Below are 15,851 nucleotides of genomic sequence, written 5' to 3'. Positions count from 1 at the left end.
GTTCATAATTTCTTAACTTAACCAGGTCATCTCAGCTGGTTTTGGAAGCCGGACCACATCTGGTCTAAGTCGTCCAAAACCGATTACAAACAGATAACCACCAAAGTGCAGTACAGAGTCACAGCCGATCCTTCATTCCCGTGGCCAAAAGACTATAACTGCTTAGCCCTGTATAGAGTATTACTTAATATTGCTTATCCAATTCTATTCTGTCTTATTGATATTTTAACTTTACAACTCATATTTGTACACCAGTCTGTATTTTCCTTTCACTACATCACTACAAATATACAAGCACCCCAGCTAATAAAAAATGAGTCCTTCCTCACCAGTATGCCCCTAAAAAGACTTCCTCTATGGCCCCGTTTACACGACAACGATTACAAGTGTATCCACAAAACTTTCTTCACTTTTAGGGGGTTCCTTTACACGGCACCAGTGTGCGGATCCACTTTATCCGCAAAGTTTATATACCAGCTCCCAAGGTGCAAAGTTTCTTTCATGGCCACTAATCACTCCTGCAGAGATTGATGGAGGCTACAGCGCCTGTTACTGCACATGTGCATCTCTCCCCCTCCCGTTCCCTTCCATTCCTTGTAAACAAACATGGTGACACATAGTGGTATTAGTCACGGTCCGTATTCTAGCTTTATCGTCCATGTCAGTAGTTTGTAGTTGAGACTCACCCCTGGTGGCATCTGATGCCTCATCAGTCCATACGGATGTCAGGTGCTCTCCATTTTCTTCACATTGATAGCATATAGTTCTCGGAACGCGTTTGTATGGTTTCATTATAAAATCAAGCAACAGTGCCCCCCCGTGGCCTGGCATACTAACTACATCGTTGTCCCTGTGTCTGCTGCTGCAGTGTAAACACGCTCCCTTTTTTTTTTTTAATGGATTAGGTGTTGCCACGTGAAACGTTGTCGTGTAAACAGGCCCCAAGGAAGAAGTTCTGATACAAACAAGTTATGGTCAGACATGAAAATGTTTAAAAGTCCCGTTTTGTCCTCTCGTCGGATTCGGCCACTCTGTGAAAACGAACCTATGTAGTGTGTCTTACTTGGGAGACTTCAAGGTGAACTGTCACCACTTCTTCTGCTTTCAATGTTAAATCTCTGGACTTGTTCATTTGAGTGTCGTACAAGTGACTTGACGCGTGGTCACGAATCAGACATGTCTTACGGTTACTTTGATAAGCTGCATGAAATAGCTAAACCACGACAAGCTAAAACTTCTGACAGCAGGCATGAGTGTCTGTCCTCACAGGTTGCCCACTGGCTCATTGAAAAATGACCCCACAAAATGTATAATTATTATAATCAGAATTTGCATAATTGCTCAGTAAGTTGACAAATAGAGTTGCAATGTATACTATGAATGTTGTGTAAATTTCGTCCATGTATTTGTAAAGCGATTAGGCCAATCTACCAATTGCGCTGTGCAAATAATGGATCTGTTATTTGCGGAAGGGTCCATGGATTGCTCTGCCTCGCCCTAACCCTCTGCCAATATTTGGATAATTTAAGGATCCATCATTTGCAAAGTGCAATTGGAAGATCGCCCCTTCACCCACAAAGACAACTTCACTGAAAATTGGCCATGGTTACAACTATTAGCTCAACTATGTGTTAAGCTAATAATTCAGTTTAATTCACCTGATTTCACGTATTAATTCAACAGCAAACATTAGGAGATTATACATATTAATTTTCTCTTTTGAATCATTTCATAGTTTATGCTGAAGACATGAGGCGTGTCCATTTATTTCCTTTAGAATTCTGTCTTCACACCTGTTGAATTAAACTTTCTCTGAGTTAAACATGATCTGGAGCCATTTTTCAGATTGTCTTATCGTTTATTTCTTTATGTAATCAGTGCTCTGCATACCTCATACACAAAGACACTGTGTTTGTTGTTACTACTTCAGAACCGGAAGTAGATGCAATGTCAACAATCCAAAGCACACAGAAGTTTACATTAATACATTCTATAACCCTTTAAAATACATTTACCACTTGAAAATCCAAACTACCAAAACATCATTTCATTAAGTCAACCAAAATTTAGATACACTGATATGTATCCAACTTTATAATAAGACTATTTTCGTGTTTATTCCGTCCCAAACCCCCGCTAAGCAGCGAGCTAACGGACTGCACGTAGAAAAGTTGACGGCTAAGATGCTAACGTTAGCAAATGCGAACAACACGATATTTTCGACGTGAACGGAAAACGCTGAAAAGCAAAGTGAAACAATGCGCTGCCCTACTCTAAAAACTGTTGCAAATTACTGCCAAGTAAAAAAAAAGACGACGGAACGGGAGCACTTACTTGTGAGTTTGAGTGCAACTTTCTGCGAGCTACTGACTCGAGGCTCCGGTGAAAACACCACGACGGACGGGCGGTTCAACGAGAAGAGCGCCCCCAGTGGCCACCGGCCGCAAAGCGCACCGAGTATCATGCTGTTGTTTTCGCGGCTGTGCGTTGTGATCGTTTTTAGTGGAAACGATGAAGACAGCACACTAATATTAAAGTATGCCAACACAGAAGGGCAAACCTAACCAAAAGACTGAGTCAAAATCCCCCATTCAAGCTTTTCTGCACGTGAAGAGAGAAAAGTAATCCACGCTCACTTTCTATCTCTCTCACATCACTGACAACACTTGTTTCCCCAACATTTAAGCTTTGGCTTTTTCACCAAAAGGACGCCGCAAGTATTCACATTTCTATGGTATGTTCAGCGGAGACATTCATGCAAAATTAAGGCATCACACTTACCCGCACGACATCAGTGTCTGTCTGTCTGTGTTGTCAGCTGCGGCTCCAGCAGGGCAGAACTGAGAGATGAACTACCCGGAAGTTACAACAGCAACGTAAACTAATGTTTTTTAGGGCTGTACGAAAAGCACCGTCACTTATGTTGACTACAATGCGTGTCCCGCACTTAATTTATAGTCGACTTTAGGACTCGTGGTGGTCTGTCGGTATACATTTACCCGCGACTGAAAATAAAGGCGCGTTCAAGAGCAGCACTGCTGCAACAACTGCTGCAGAAACACTCCTCAGGAACCACGTGAAGCGGAGAGCAGCTACACGATGCTAACAGCTACTGCTGCTGCTACTGCTGCTGCCACTGCGAAGCAAATTCGCTTTGTTCTTGTAACTTTTACTGCGTCAAAACCTGATGTATAATTTGTGACGAACCGTATTAATTCGTCTGGCGTAATTATGGTTGTTTACATCACTGCCATTCATGATACATGGGTCACAATACCTTGATACTATAATATGATTCTATACATGTATAGTCCATTATAAAGACTCAAAATTAATTATGATGTCATAAATTAATGTAATTATAGTCAGGTACATTTCGTTGTATTGGTAAAAGTTCAAAATCCATTCGATTAATTCTGATGTTCAATTTTATTGAAAAGAAATGGTAGCTTTCCCAACACTATAAACACCAATGCAATGTGTGTGTTGTTGTTCAAACACACAAGCTTCACATTTAAAAAAAACATTTGAAAAATGTTTATTTTGTCTGTATGCATTAAAAAAACGAGTATAAGAGGTTCTCAGACTTTTCACATGTGAAAGAGAATTTTCTTTTCATTGTGTTTACATTTCTTCTCATGTGTACCACATGAGAAGAAAATGAGGAGCTGTCCAAGTAGTGACCCCCTTCCTGTTGACCTGAACATACAATCACAGAGGCTTACACTATTAGCTAGAGACCTATTACTTTATATTTTAAATATGAATTCATATGTTTTCTTTATCTTAATTCCATGTTTTGTGCTATTTTGATAATTTTATACATTTAAAAAAACCGTTTAAAAAGCATTTTTTCTGACTTGCCCCCACCACAAGAGGGAGCTGTACCATAGTATGAGAATCACGGACACAACTCATGTGTATTTGTACTGATATAAAATGTGAGTGGTACAGACAGAAACGGGGTTGATGCTCAATGAAACGCTGGAGTTTCCAACTCTCAGCTGACATCAATTAAAACGGAGGACCTCTATATTGTCAAGGCTCAGTTTGAGGAAGTTCAGGATTTGCTATCCTGTGTTGACAGTCTTGGAGGGAGGAGGGTGGGAGGGTGCTGGTGGGTTTGGTGGAAAGTAGAGATCGGTGTCGTGACAGTGTATTTGAATATTGTGTTTATGGAAAATATGGCGAAGGGGGAGGCAATAGAGGATGAAGAGGATTGGGCCTAGGGCAAAGCCCTGGGGGACACTGGAAGAGACGGGAGACGTCTGAGATCTGAATGTTTTTTATGTGAATGAACTGAGTGCCACCAGAAAAAAGTATGATTTGAATGTGAGTGTTTCAGTGCTGTGGTGAGGACGGAAACCAGACTGAAGCTGTTCACAGAGGTTGTTGTTGGAGGTGAGAATGAATTTAGGATGTAAGAGTTTTTTATCTTCCTAGAACCTTAGGCAGGGATACATTTAAAAATGTGATGGAGATTTCTGAAGCTCTTGGGGTCTGAGCCGGGTTTCTTTTGAACTGGCGTTACTGCAGTCATTTTGAGAGATGGAGGAGGGGGAATTAATCGCTGGTGGATCTGGACTGTATTTTGAGTGAGACATGTTAAAGACAGTTGTGGTTGTGTATAAATGGAGAGGGGAAAAAAGTAGCAGGTGTAGATAATGATGATTTTAATATCCCGGTTTCCTCCAGTGGAGTTTAACTACAGTACAGAGTGATTCCTGTGAGCTGTCACCTTGCAGAAGCTCCTCGGTGCTTTCAGGGAACAACAGAAGTGTTCGCTTTGGCTTAATGGTTCACCACAAAGAACATGTAAATGTTTTGACAGCCGTTAGATTCATTAACAGTTTTTCTCCGTACACAAAACACATACATGTGGATCTTTGCCACGGTTGACATCCATCCGTGGTGATGCTGCCGACGCCATCACTGGCGGCGTGACTCAAAGACGATGTCGTGAGCCTCTGTTTACAGAATCAGTGAGGGAATAACCAGTCGGCACACGGTGTTACAATATTCAAAGGCGAGTGGGGAAGGAGGAGGACAAAGGGCACCACTGTGAGCCACCACTGCTGCCCGTCTCTACCATGGGTCAAATGTGGAGAATCTTTGCTGTATTGAAATTGTAGCTTCTGTACATTTCAAGAAATTCCCCCTGAGATTAGTAAAAAAGAAAAAAAAATAATTCTATTCTAAGGCCCATTAAGTATTGCAATACAGGTTTGCTCCACAGGAGGGTGTATTGGGTGACTCATAGAACCTGCAAGAGCTATAACTGATTAAACCATGGCGGAAGTTGTTGAGTATTAATCAGTCTTTCTTTTTGATAACTAGTTGACAACTTCAAGTATCAACCAGGAAAAAGAGGCAAAACTCTGAAAGTCAGGTGAAATAAAGTCAGTGGCATGACTTCAAACATACGTTGTGTCCCTTTAATGAAATTTGACCATTTAACAGAACTCATTTGAGTTGATGTCCCAAAAATACAACATGGTTATTTCATCAGAACAGTATTTACAGTGTTGGTTTTTTGATTCACAAACAAGACTTTACCTTTGTTAGATAAAAATACAAGAAAACACAATATGTACATTTTCCAACCGCACCGCCAATGACCCTCCAACGACATGGACTATTCATCACTAACTTCATCTCCATGGCAGAAAGAAGCTCCATGCTTTATAATGGTCGTCATGTGAAGAAGCTGCAGCAGGATATTTAAAGATATTGCAGCACTTTCACAGTCATGCGAACCCTGTGTTCCATAATCTATTGAAGGCCATCTGGTATTAGCAAACTAAAATATTCTTCAGACAAAAACACTTTCCTCCCTGAAGGGAAAGAAAATTGAAATAAACATCATCATTTGCACACTGCAGGGACGTTTAAAAACTTATTTTTTTTTAACAGTTATTCATTGCCAAATGTATCTGATATAAAACCACTGCTGTGATAACGTGACTTGTGACTGCAAATCATATCAATTTAGCAGCCCCCCCCCCAAATGTTTCCTTCTGGTTTTTTAGAAATTTCAAAAAAATGTTCCCTCACGAGCAATAAACAGACACCCCATTGTACTGAAATATTAGTATTATCTTGCTTCACATGATTGTAAGAGCCGAACTTTATTAAACATGAAACCTGATGCAGGCTGTCAGTCGTCTCAAACGTGTCGCACTGACGTGAGAGAAGCATGTATTGATGTTAAAAAGCAAAATGAAAGATTCACAGCGCAGGTGTATTTTTTGCTCGGAGTCAAGAAATCTGTTGTCTGACGTACCACTTTAACTCCGGCCGTACAAAGAGAGGCAGTATTGTGTCTCTCTTCTTTTAAGAACAGATTCTCTCTTGTGTAAATCGACCCGTAACTCCACCGATAAAAGAACTTCAGAGCATTTGGGCTACACCTTCAATGTACCTACTAACATGTACATACAGTTATTTATTTACAAGCAGCCACGGGACTTTCAAGCAAGAAAAAAAAAAAAGAAAGTTTCACTTTATATATTTTATCATTTCAAACTGAAGCGGTCGTGTCAGACGCATGTTCTCTTCCGGCTGCCCCCCCCCTGCTGATTAATGTTTCCAGACGCCAACGTGGGATTCCCGCACAAAAGGAACTTGTCGATGGGTATCCGAGAGGAAGGGATCCCCTCGATCGGACAGTCGGCTCAGCGCCCCGGCGCCTCACAGGAAGCTGTCGTCGCTGGCCACGAAGGAGAAGCCGTTGAAGGCGTTGTTGGAGCTGGTGCTGGCGTTGAGCTCCGGGGTCCGACTCACCGAGCTGGGAACCATTTCTCTGGTGAACTCTGGGTCAATGTGCTGAGTGTCAGCCGGGCCTTTCTGGAATAGAAACCAATAGGTCGTGGACACGGATGTGACTGAATTGCGTCGTCTGCATTACGCGCGATGTGTGGCAAAGACTTCGACGGTGAGGTGGGAGGACAGACGACAACGTAAACAAACATTAAGGAAGTTTGGGTTTGTTGTCACAATGTGCCTTTGCAACAAATCCTGAAGATTTACTGCATGTGCATTTGTAGAACGAGCAGCAGAGTGTGACGGACGCCAAACGTTCTCTGCCAATGCAAAGCAAACTTTTCTGCTGAATAAGCAAATGTTTCACACCCTGCGGCTGATATAACTGTGTGATTGTTGATGTAGTAACATTAAATAGTAAACTCACCACATTGGGGTTGTAAGGAGGAGTAATTCTCTTGTGGTAAAGGTCGTCCCAGTTGATCGGTGTGAAAAAGACGTGGTTCTTTATTTCTAACTACAGATAAAAAAAGAAAAAAAGATTAATGAGACAAATTAACACATTTGTCAAAGTTGTATGAAATAAGATCAGTTAACCTGAATATGCTTGTTAATTCTTCATTTTTTCTAAATAAGTTGCACTCACGAAGTCGGCGATGGCCCCGATGCGTCTGTGCTGGTCTTTCTGGAGGAGGCCCACCAGCAGGGAGCACACAGCGTCAGACTTGCCTGGAGGCATCGGCAGCGGCTTGTGGAGGATCCCGTCGTACATTTCGCCAACGTCTCGACTGTAGAAAGGCGGCTGGAGCAGCGGGACGGGTCAACGTCAAGAGAGGAGCATCGAGAAAGGTCAGAGGAAGACAGGAAGTTCATGCTCACTTTTCTTATACGTAATCCGTATTTTGTAAAAGAGGCTGTTTTTATGTTTGAGATTAAACCTTTAACATTTAAAAAAAAATACTCATCTGTTTATTTGCTGCTTGTACGACTACAATTTACTCAAATCTCATTGAGCTACTTTTCCAGTTCAGGAACAAAGGCATGATGTCAGCAAATATTAAAATAATAAAATAAAACACACACCAGACTGTAGATCATCTCATACAGCACGGCTCCCAGACACCACCAGTCCACTGTCCGGTCATATGGCTCCTTACGAAGTACTTCTGGGGCTAAGTACTTCAGACAAAACAACAAAACAAACGACACTGAGGCAACAGAAAGAAGTAAACATGTCCATTAAAGTTAATAACATGCTGGGGTGGGAGGTTGAGGAATGGTATTTCATTTAAACACACATTGTTCAAACGTAATGGAATGTAAAAGTCCTGAACACAGATTGAAAAACAACCATAAGCGTAACATTTGCACTCATTTAAGCTGTATATCTTAATTATAATAAAAGAAAATCGCCATGTAGTATATTTATAATAATGAAGATCCCAATCGTCGATAAAAACACCATCTCTTGCGACTTTGCATCACCTTCAATACATGAGAATTTACAGTTTACCTAACAAAATGAGGAACAAATAGAAATAAGAAATAATAATGTTAGTTTCTGGTGTTTCTTTTTTTTTTCTGCCATACATTTTTATTGCAAAGTCACATCTATTTATCGAATAACTCACTTCAGGAGTGCCACAGAAGGTGGAGGTAGTTCCCTCTGGTTCCACTCCCTCTTTGCAGAGCCCGAAGTCTGTCAGCACCACGTGACCCTACACACACAACACAAAACCAGGCGTTCACTTAAATAAAACTCAAATTCCAATTAATACGTTTATATTGAGGGGATTGTTGCTGACCTGAGAGTCTAACAGAATATTCTCTGGCTTCAGATCTCTGTGAAAGACAAGATGTTTAGAAAAGACGCACCGTTGGTACAGTGATTGTGATATTATTCTATGAGAGCATGGATCTGACCGATAAACGATGTTGAGGGAGTGAAGGTAGCCGACTGCACTCGCCACCTCTGCTGCGTAAAACCTGGCTCTGGGCTCTGAGAAACACCTCTCTTTTTGCAGGTGGAAGAATAACTACAGATAAGCAGAGAGAGAGAGAGAGAGAGAGAGAGAGAGAGAGAGAGAGAGAGAGAGAGAGAGAGAGAGAGAGAATGGAGTGGGGGAACAAACCATTACATTTCAAAAGAACACACAGACAAGTAAAATATGAAGGCTGACTTCAGATCAGTGTATTCAACATTTGACTAATAATGAAGGTCTCAGCTGAGTGTGAACTGTTTTATCACGCTGGAGGACAGTTGCTTCCTGTCAACCGGTGCTTTATTAGTTTTCGGGTTTGTGGTCATAAATCTAAACACACTCCAACATGGTGTTGACAGTGACTTCTTTTATCACAGGGAACATCTCGCCGTCTTCAGTCATTCACTAAGTTTACACAGTAAGAGACGTGTGAGGCCGCAGTGTGATGGTCTGCAATCTGCAGCTTGTTTTGTTTTTTTTCTTGCTTGCTGTTGAGCACAGTACATTCATTGGATGTCAATATCTTTATATTTTCTTGAACCGGTTTAGCTAACATTTTAGAAGACAAGTAACTCAGTACAGCCGGAGACATGTACCTCTCCTCCATTCACATAGTCGAGGACAAAGTAGAGTTTCTCTGGAGTCTGAAAAGAGTAGTGGAGGCGAACCAGGAAAGGGTGTTTCAGGCTCTTGAGCAGCACGTTTCTCTCGGCCATGATGTTCTTTTGCTGGAGACGGAAAAGACAAGACGTGAGTCGGACATTAAGAAATGAAGAAGAATGCTGAGGTTTTATTTTGTAACCTTTATATATAAGGATACTGCAATTAAAATACTTTAACTGTAAATCCCAAGCAGAGGTGGTCGTTTCCTCTCAATTTTAAGGAAAGAAAATAAACTTAAATCTTTCTAATATCATATACTCTTATGTGCATTTAAAAATAAAACCCTAATGCATTTTTGATCAATACCGATATACTTGAAGGCTTTAAGGACACACTATAAAATAACAATAAAACTATTCAATCCCCAGCGAAATGAAGTCATATGACAAGTGTAGAACAAAATGTTTTGCTTACAAAAAAGTACACTGAATACTTACTTGGTGTTTTTCAGAGATTTTTGGCAGAGATTTTTGGCAATGCTGAAGTTCAAGCACAATTTTTTTCATGTTCTTATGCTGATTGATCAATCAGGTGGAATAATTTTGAGTAGGCGAAAGTAAAGATGCTGTTTGTACTTGTTTTAATAAGTACAAATATAAACTAACGGCCAGCTGAAGAAGTGTCTCAGCTACTATCCTTCACTTTACTATTGTTAGTTTAGAACAGCGTTTCTCAAACAATTGGTCTGGACATGAAGTGGTTGATTTTTTCTTTTTTTTTTCTTTGCCAAATGAGTGAAATTCTTCACAGTTTTCTCAGTTTATTTTCCGTATCCTTCCCCACACCAGTCGGTCTGATCGCATTCATGAACCTCCTCATTGGACTTCCTCTTCTAATCCCGTCAGGCAGCAGCCGCCTCATCGTCGGCTCTCACGGCCACCATCTCTCCAACACACACTCTCAACCTTGTCTCTCCCCCTTTTACCACATGTACACTCCGAATGTCTCGTTTGCTCACGCTCAGTAAAAAAATATAGCGCAGTCATCGATAGATTGAGTATTTTTTCACTAATGCTTCTTGCCTGATTATTCACTCATACCACAAAAGCTTCACAGGGACCAGAAATATCTTTCGATCACAGGGAAACAACTTAATCGTATAAATCAGCCCGTTGCAGGAAACTTCTCCTGCACACCTCCACAAACAATCACCTGATAAAACAATCTCGGTGACGAGGCCGACCACTGCACCCTCACTGACTCCAGGTGAGGAGACTTTGGAGACCGACAAGCTTTTCATGTTGACGTTCAAATAACATAAGAGTGTCTTGAAACTCGTGTCGTGTTTGAGCCGGCTGAAAAAAAACAAACAAACATCCTGAATGGAAGTGGGATGAGTGTATTTCTTCGGATCGTTTTCAGACGAGCGGCCCAGTTTATTTTGCGGGAGTTGTAAACTGTGTCCTTTGTACAGAACACGCAGCAGATTAGATAAGATTCGGATCATGTCGGTGGGTCTCGCCACTGTTTACTAATAACTCTCACATGTTTTTCCTCTTGGCTGACTTTGAGAGATTTTTCCACCTTCATGTTCTCTGAGTGCCCGGTAACTGACGACGCCTTTCAGCAGGTCAATGCCCGGATCATAATCTCACTTGAGAAATTATTTATTACTTATGAATGGATGGAAAAGTGTTTGTCTTAGTTACTCTTAGTGTTTTTTTGTTTTTTTTACTTTAGATGTTGCGAACTCGTTGCAGTGTTTTGGTTCCACGTGGTCTTTGGTCCCCACTTCATGGCGGGGTCGTACCTCTTTTTTCTTGAGGATGACTTTCTTTTGCAGCACTTTGACGGCATAGAATTTGCTGTCCGCTTTGAGCTTGGCGAGCAGCACCTGCAGGGAGGTTTTGCTAGTCAGTGGTTTGTTTTCAGTAAGCATTCAGCGCCCGCATCCAGACGCCGGCGCTGTCAGGACATCGCATCAGAGAAGTGCACACAACACAAGATATGTGATCTGTGGAAACAGACGAGACGGTGAAATCTGAGCGCCGTGTTGATACAAAGAAAAAAAAATTGGGAAAAATATAAAGGGTCCGACATCCTTCTGTTATGTAGAAATATAAATGTATGGAGGAACGGAAGCCGTGACGTCAAGCGGGTAATGTTTGATTTGAGTCTTGTTTTGCTGTGGTGTGGACTGGATTCTGTTCAGGTAACTAACTGTACCAGGCCTCAGAGGCGTGTGCGGTTAATGATTCATGAAGCAGGCAGGACATTTTGATCTGACAGTGGCAGCAGGTATTCTCTCTGACCCTGCCTGCAATGTCAGCAATGGCTCTCTCTCACTCTCTCTCTAGAGAGAGAGAGAGAGAGAGAGAGTATACATATAGATTTACAAAGAAAAGACACACAAATTCATCAATGAAGAAAGACATGGAGAAAACTCCCTGGTTACCTTTCCAAAAGTCCCTTTTCCAATGACAGCCAGGAAGTCAAAGTCAGTTGGCCTGGCACTGCAACAGAAGACGGGTTAATTACACTTATTGTGGTGTTTGGCAAAAGGACACGACAACTTCTGAGGAACTGCAAGCCGACAACGGTTATTTATTTATTTATTTATTTATTTATTTATTTATTTATTTATTGAGCTATTATTGAGTTCATGTATTTATCTGAAACATAAACAAGAAGCTGTGGCTCATGTGGGAATAAAAAAAATAAATAATAATAATAATAATAATAATAATAAAAGCAGAATTACTGACTGTGGGTTTGCAGAAGGTCCCAGGTTGACGTCGACATGAGGAGAGGAGGATGACGATCGCAGCTGTGGGAAACGATTTTTAAAGAAAAATATAAAAAAATAAAACAACAAATACAATAAGACCCCAGAAGGAAAAAGTACATCTTGCATTACAGTTTTCTCTGAAATGACTGGACCCCTTGTATTGAGTTGTTGCAGACAACAACATTGTGCATTACAACATTCATGCAGCTAAAGTGCAGTTTAGGGTGAGTTACTAAAAATAGATTCTTGACTACAATACTTAAAAAAAAAAAAAAGTAAAGGGGATACAACTTGGAATTTGAAAAGTGACTAGTTATTAAGTCCAAGGAACTCCCAAAATACTTTTTGTCTTATCTTAATGATCTGGACAAGGCTATATTATACACTTGAATGTCATAAGGAGCTGATATGAGGCTTTCATGAAGACCTGTAACATTATAACCTGTATTTAAATGCAAGTTGGGATTGGTTTTACTATGTAACTGCTCACTTTATAATTCAGGCAGTGAAACAAACAGGCATTGATGAACATGATTATTAGTCATTTAGATATAGAGGATGAGGTAGAATCAGGTAAACCTCAGTCCTTCTTTTTCACACATAATTACTGCCCGTGTGCATGGCGGGGTATTAGTGAGTTTATACACATTGTCGCTTTAGGAATATCAGTACTTAATATATGAACAGCATTTAGAATTGTGTAAAGATGTAATACGTTTGGAAAATGTTATTATCCTGAAATCAAAAGTGATGGTCACATATTATTCCCAAGACTTGTAAAGAGAATTCGTGAAAGATGTCTATAATTGTCAAGCTCTATATATTATCACATTTGAATTTGGAAAATGTTTCCAGAAAAACAAATTTAATAAATTTGACTATAACAATCTTTATTGAATCACATCTCTAATTTGTCCTTGGACTTCCACACAGAGAGAGAGAAAAGAAGACCCACAAACTACGTTGAAAGTAACAAACAACATATTTTTGGACTAATTTGAGACAATACCATGTCCATTAAATGATCACACACACATGCACACACACACACACACACACACACACACACACACACACACACACACACACACACACACACACACACACACACACACACACACACACACACACACACGCAGTGGCCAGAAAAAGCAAATATTTCCACGCCTGAAAATAAAAACACAAGGTCATGTGTCACATGGCTTCTTAGTGGACAAATATTGTGTGGTTACATAAGTTCTGATGAAGCTTTCTGCCTGCTGATCATGAGATTGACCTATTTATGGCCCCTCAGGAATTTGCACTGATCTGAATGAATATTTGGAACTGACCTGACCTGCAATGTTAATTTGTTGACAATATATTTGCTACAGATAAAAACAACAAACAAACAAACAAAAACTCACATTACAGTGTGCCATGGCTCTCGGACTCTTCTCCCACTAGGGACAAGGGGAGGTAACAAACCTACGATGAAGAGGAGAGGAAGATATTGAGACCAGCTGTACATCAATGACATCACATTGTGTGTGTGTGTGTGTGTGTGTGTGTGAGAGTGTGTGAAAATCACCTGCTGACCTCGGTGTGACAGCCTGAGGATCCGGGGGAGCTGGTCGTTCAGGTTTTTAAGAGAGAAGATGCTGGAACAACACAGGGACAATGAGGGACATTGTGTTTTTATGGCTTGGCTACTTATATATATATGTGTGTGTGTGTGTGTGTGTGTGTGTGTGTGTGTGTGTGTGTGTGTGTGTGTGTGTGTGTGTGTGTGTGTGTGTGTGTGTGTGTGTGTGTATCTATAAGTGCTCGTGTTGCTCCTGCTGTTGGGACATAAATGTTTACAGAGTCACCCTGTTGGAAAGCACCTCCATGTCTATATGAGCAGCAGGTGCTGTCAACATAATGAGAGTCCTCCAGTGTCGGCGGCTCTGTGGAGCATCTGTGTCACTGAATGTGTTTGCATAGCAAATATTGTTGTGTCACTTCCTTATCTCTCAAAACACCACGATAATCAGGGTGTCTCTCTCTCTCACACACACACACGCACACACACGCGCACACACACACACACACACACACACACACACACACACACACACACACACACACACACACACACACACACACCACACACGCACACACACACACACACACACACTCTCACACACACTCACACACGGAAATGAAACAAAGGTCCAATGAGTCGGGTTCACGTCTGTCTTCAGCAAGGCAGGCGACAAATACTTCTATCGCTGCAGTTTTAAAAAGTTGGACTCTCACTATGAAAGTTAATAATGCAATTTTCTCCAATATCTTCAGAATATTTTCAGATTGTTTTCAAAACTGAACCATGTTTCTACAGAAAAAGTAACTGCTCCAACAAAACATCTCATCAAGCAACAACAGTGAGATTACTATAGAAAATATCAGTGACCTGATATTGACCTGAAAAAAACAATCACTGCAAAAACGAACTAATTCGTTGCTGGTGTATTTGTTTAGTTTTCCACATAATCAAACTTAAACTACAAAAAGAAAACAATTATAATCTCAGAAATGACTTTCATGATGGGTTTAAGGTCTGCATCCTGGAATAAATACAAAGTAAAAACTGATATACTTGTTATGTGATTGTGAAGTGGTGAGCGACTGTGATATGAATCATTTGTGAGAAAACCCATTTAGAAAGATCAAAAATACTCAACAAACTTACATGGAACTTTAAAATAGCATCAAAACCAAATAAAGATTCATGTGAGTCCTTACAGCAAAGACATTAGAATTACACAAAGAATGCAGCGGATTGTTCAATAAACAACTTAATGCTTGTATTTCTCAGCGTATCAGTAAAGTTTAGACATTCCAGCTCATAACCTTAAAAGAATGGAGATTATCGTCCTCACAAGGCTTGAGATGTGACGTGATCAAAAATCCCCATGTCGTCTTCATACAGTTATCAAAGAGGAAGCTACTATTTAAGTGTCTTATTTGTGTTTTACCATTAACACAGCGATGATGCGCCGGGGCGTCTCAGGTATCATACGTCCGTATTACAATACTGAAGAATTTAACAGTGAGCCTCTCTGACATAACGGGGATGATCATTATGCCGCTTCGGAATTAAAATCAACACTGGTTTACTGGTGCATGAATGATTTCCCCCACCACAGAAAAAAAACAGTCCCTGCAAAACAAGTAACATACAGGAGAATTTAGTGGCTTGCTCACCTGTGTGTGAGGAGGTGAGTGTTCACCTCAGGACGCTGAGGAGGGAGTGATTGGAGGGAACAGAGGCAGCAGCAGGAGGCTGGACCTCTGAGGTCTGAGACGTCATGCAGGAAGGTCGACCCTCTGCACAGTCAATCATTGATGAAAAGTTACATAGAGTGTGTGTGTGTGTGTGTGTGTGTGTGTGTGTGTGTGTGTGTGTGTGTGTGTGTGTGTGTGTGTGTGTGTGTGTGTGTGTGTGTGTGTGTGTGTGTGTGTGTGTGTGTGTGTGTGTGTGTGTGTGTGTGTGTGTGTGTGTGGTTAGGGTTCTCCTGACTTGCAGGCACTTTGGGTGTTTTGCACACCACATGAATCATTTATTTGCTTTTTTTTTCTAATTCCATTAAATGTGATTGAAACAACAATAGAAAAACTTTCTTCGATAAATGACACGTTTGGGTTTTTTTTCCACCCAGACGGAGTTGGACAAGAAGATCTGACCCACATGT

At 40.8% G+C, this 15,851-nt stretch overlaps 1 protein-coding gene across 1 annotated transcript; it reads right to left on the bottom strand.

Annotated features, from left to right (window-relative positions):
* Positions 1-6,690: 6,690 nt before the first annotated feature.
* Positions 6,691-13,556, bottom strand: sgk2a (serum/glucocorticoid regulated kinase 2a; the record flags this gene model as incomplete). The annotated part of the gene is made up of 12 exons (XM_080497207.1): positions 6,691-6,846; positions 7,190-7,279; positions 7,409-7,564; positions 7,846-7,941; positions 8,394-8,480; positions 8,568-8,604; positions 8,686-8,798; positions 9,341-9,472; positions 11,158-11,241; positions 11,803-11,860; positions 12,113-12,174; positions 13,542-13,556. The coding sequence occupies 12 exons, from the start codon at positions 13,554-13,556 to the stop codon at positions 6,691-6,693; spliced, it is 1,086 nt and encodes a 361-aa protein (XP_080353333.1).
* Between the last annotated feature and the right edge of the window lie 2,295 nt (positions 13,557-15,851).

This window comes from Blennius ocellaris (genome assembly GCF_963422515.1).
Source record: "Blennius ocellaris genome assembly, chromosome: 5".
NCBI classification, from domain to species: domain Eukaryota; kingdom Metazoa; phylum Chordata; class Actinopteri; order Blenniiformes; family Blenniidae; genus Blennius; species Blennius ocellaris.
This window is presented reverse-complemented; position numbering and strand designations above follow the sequence as displayed.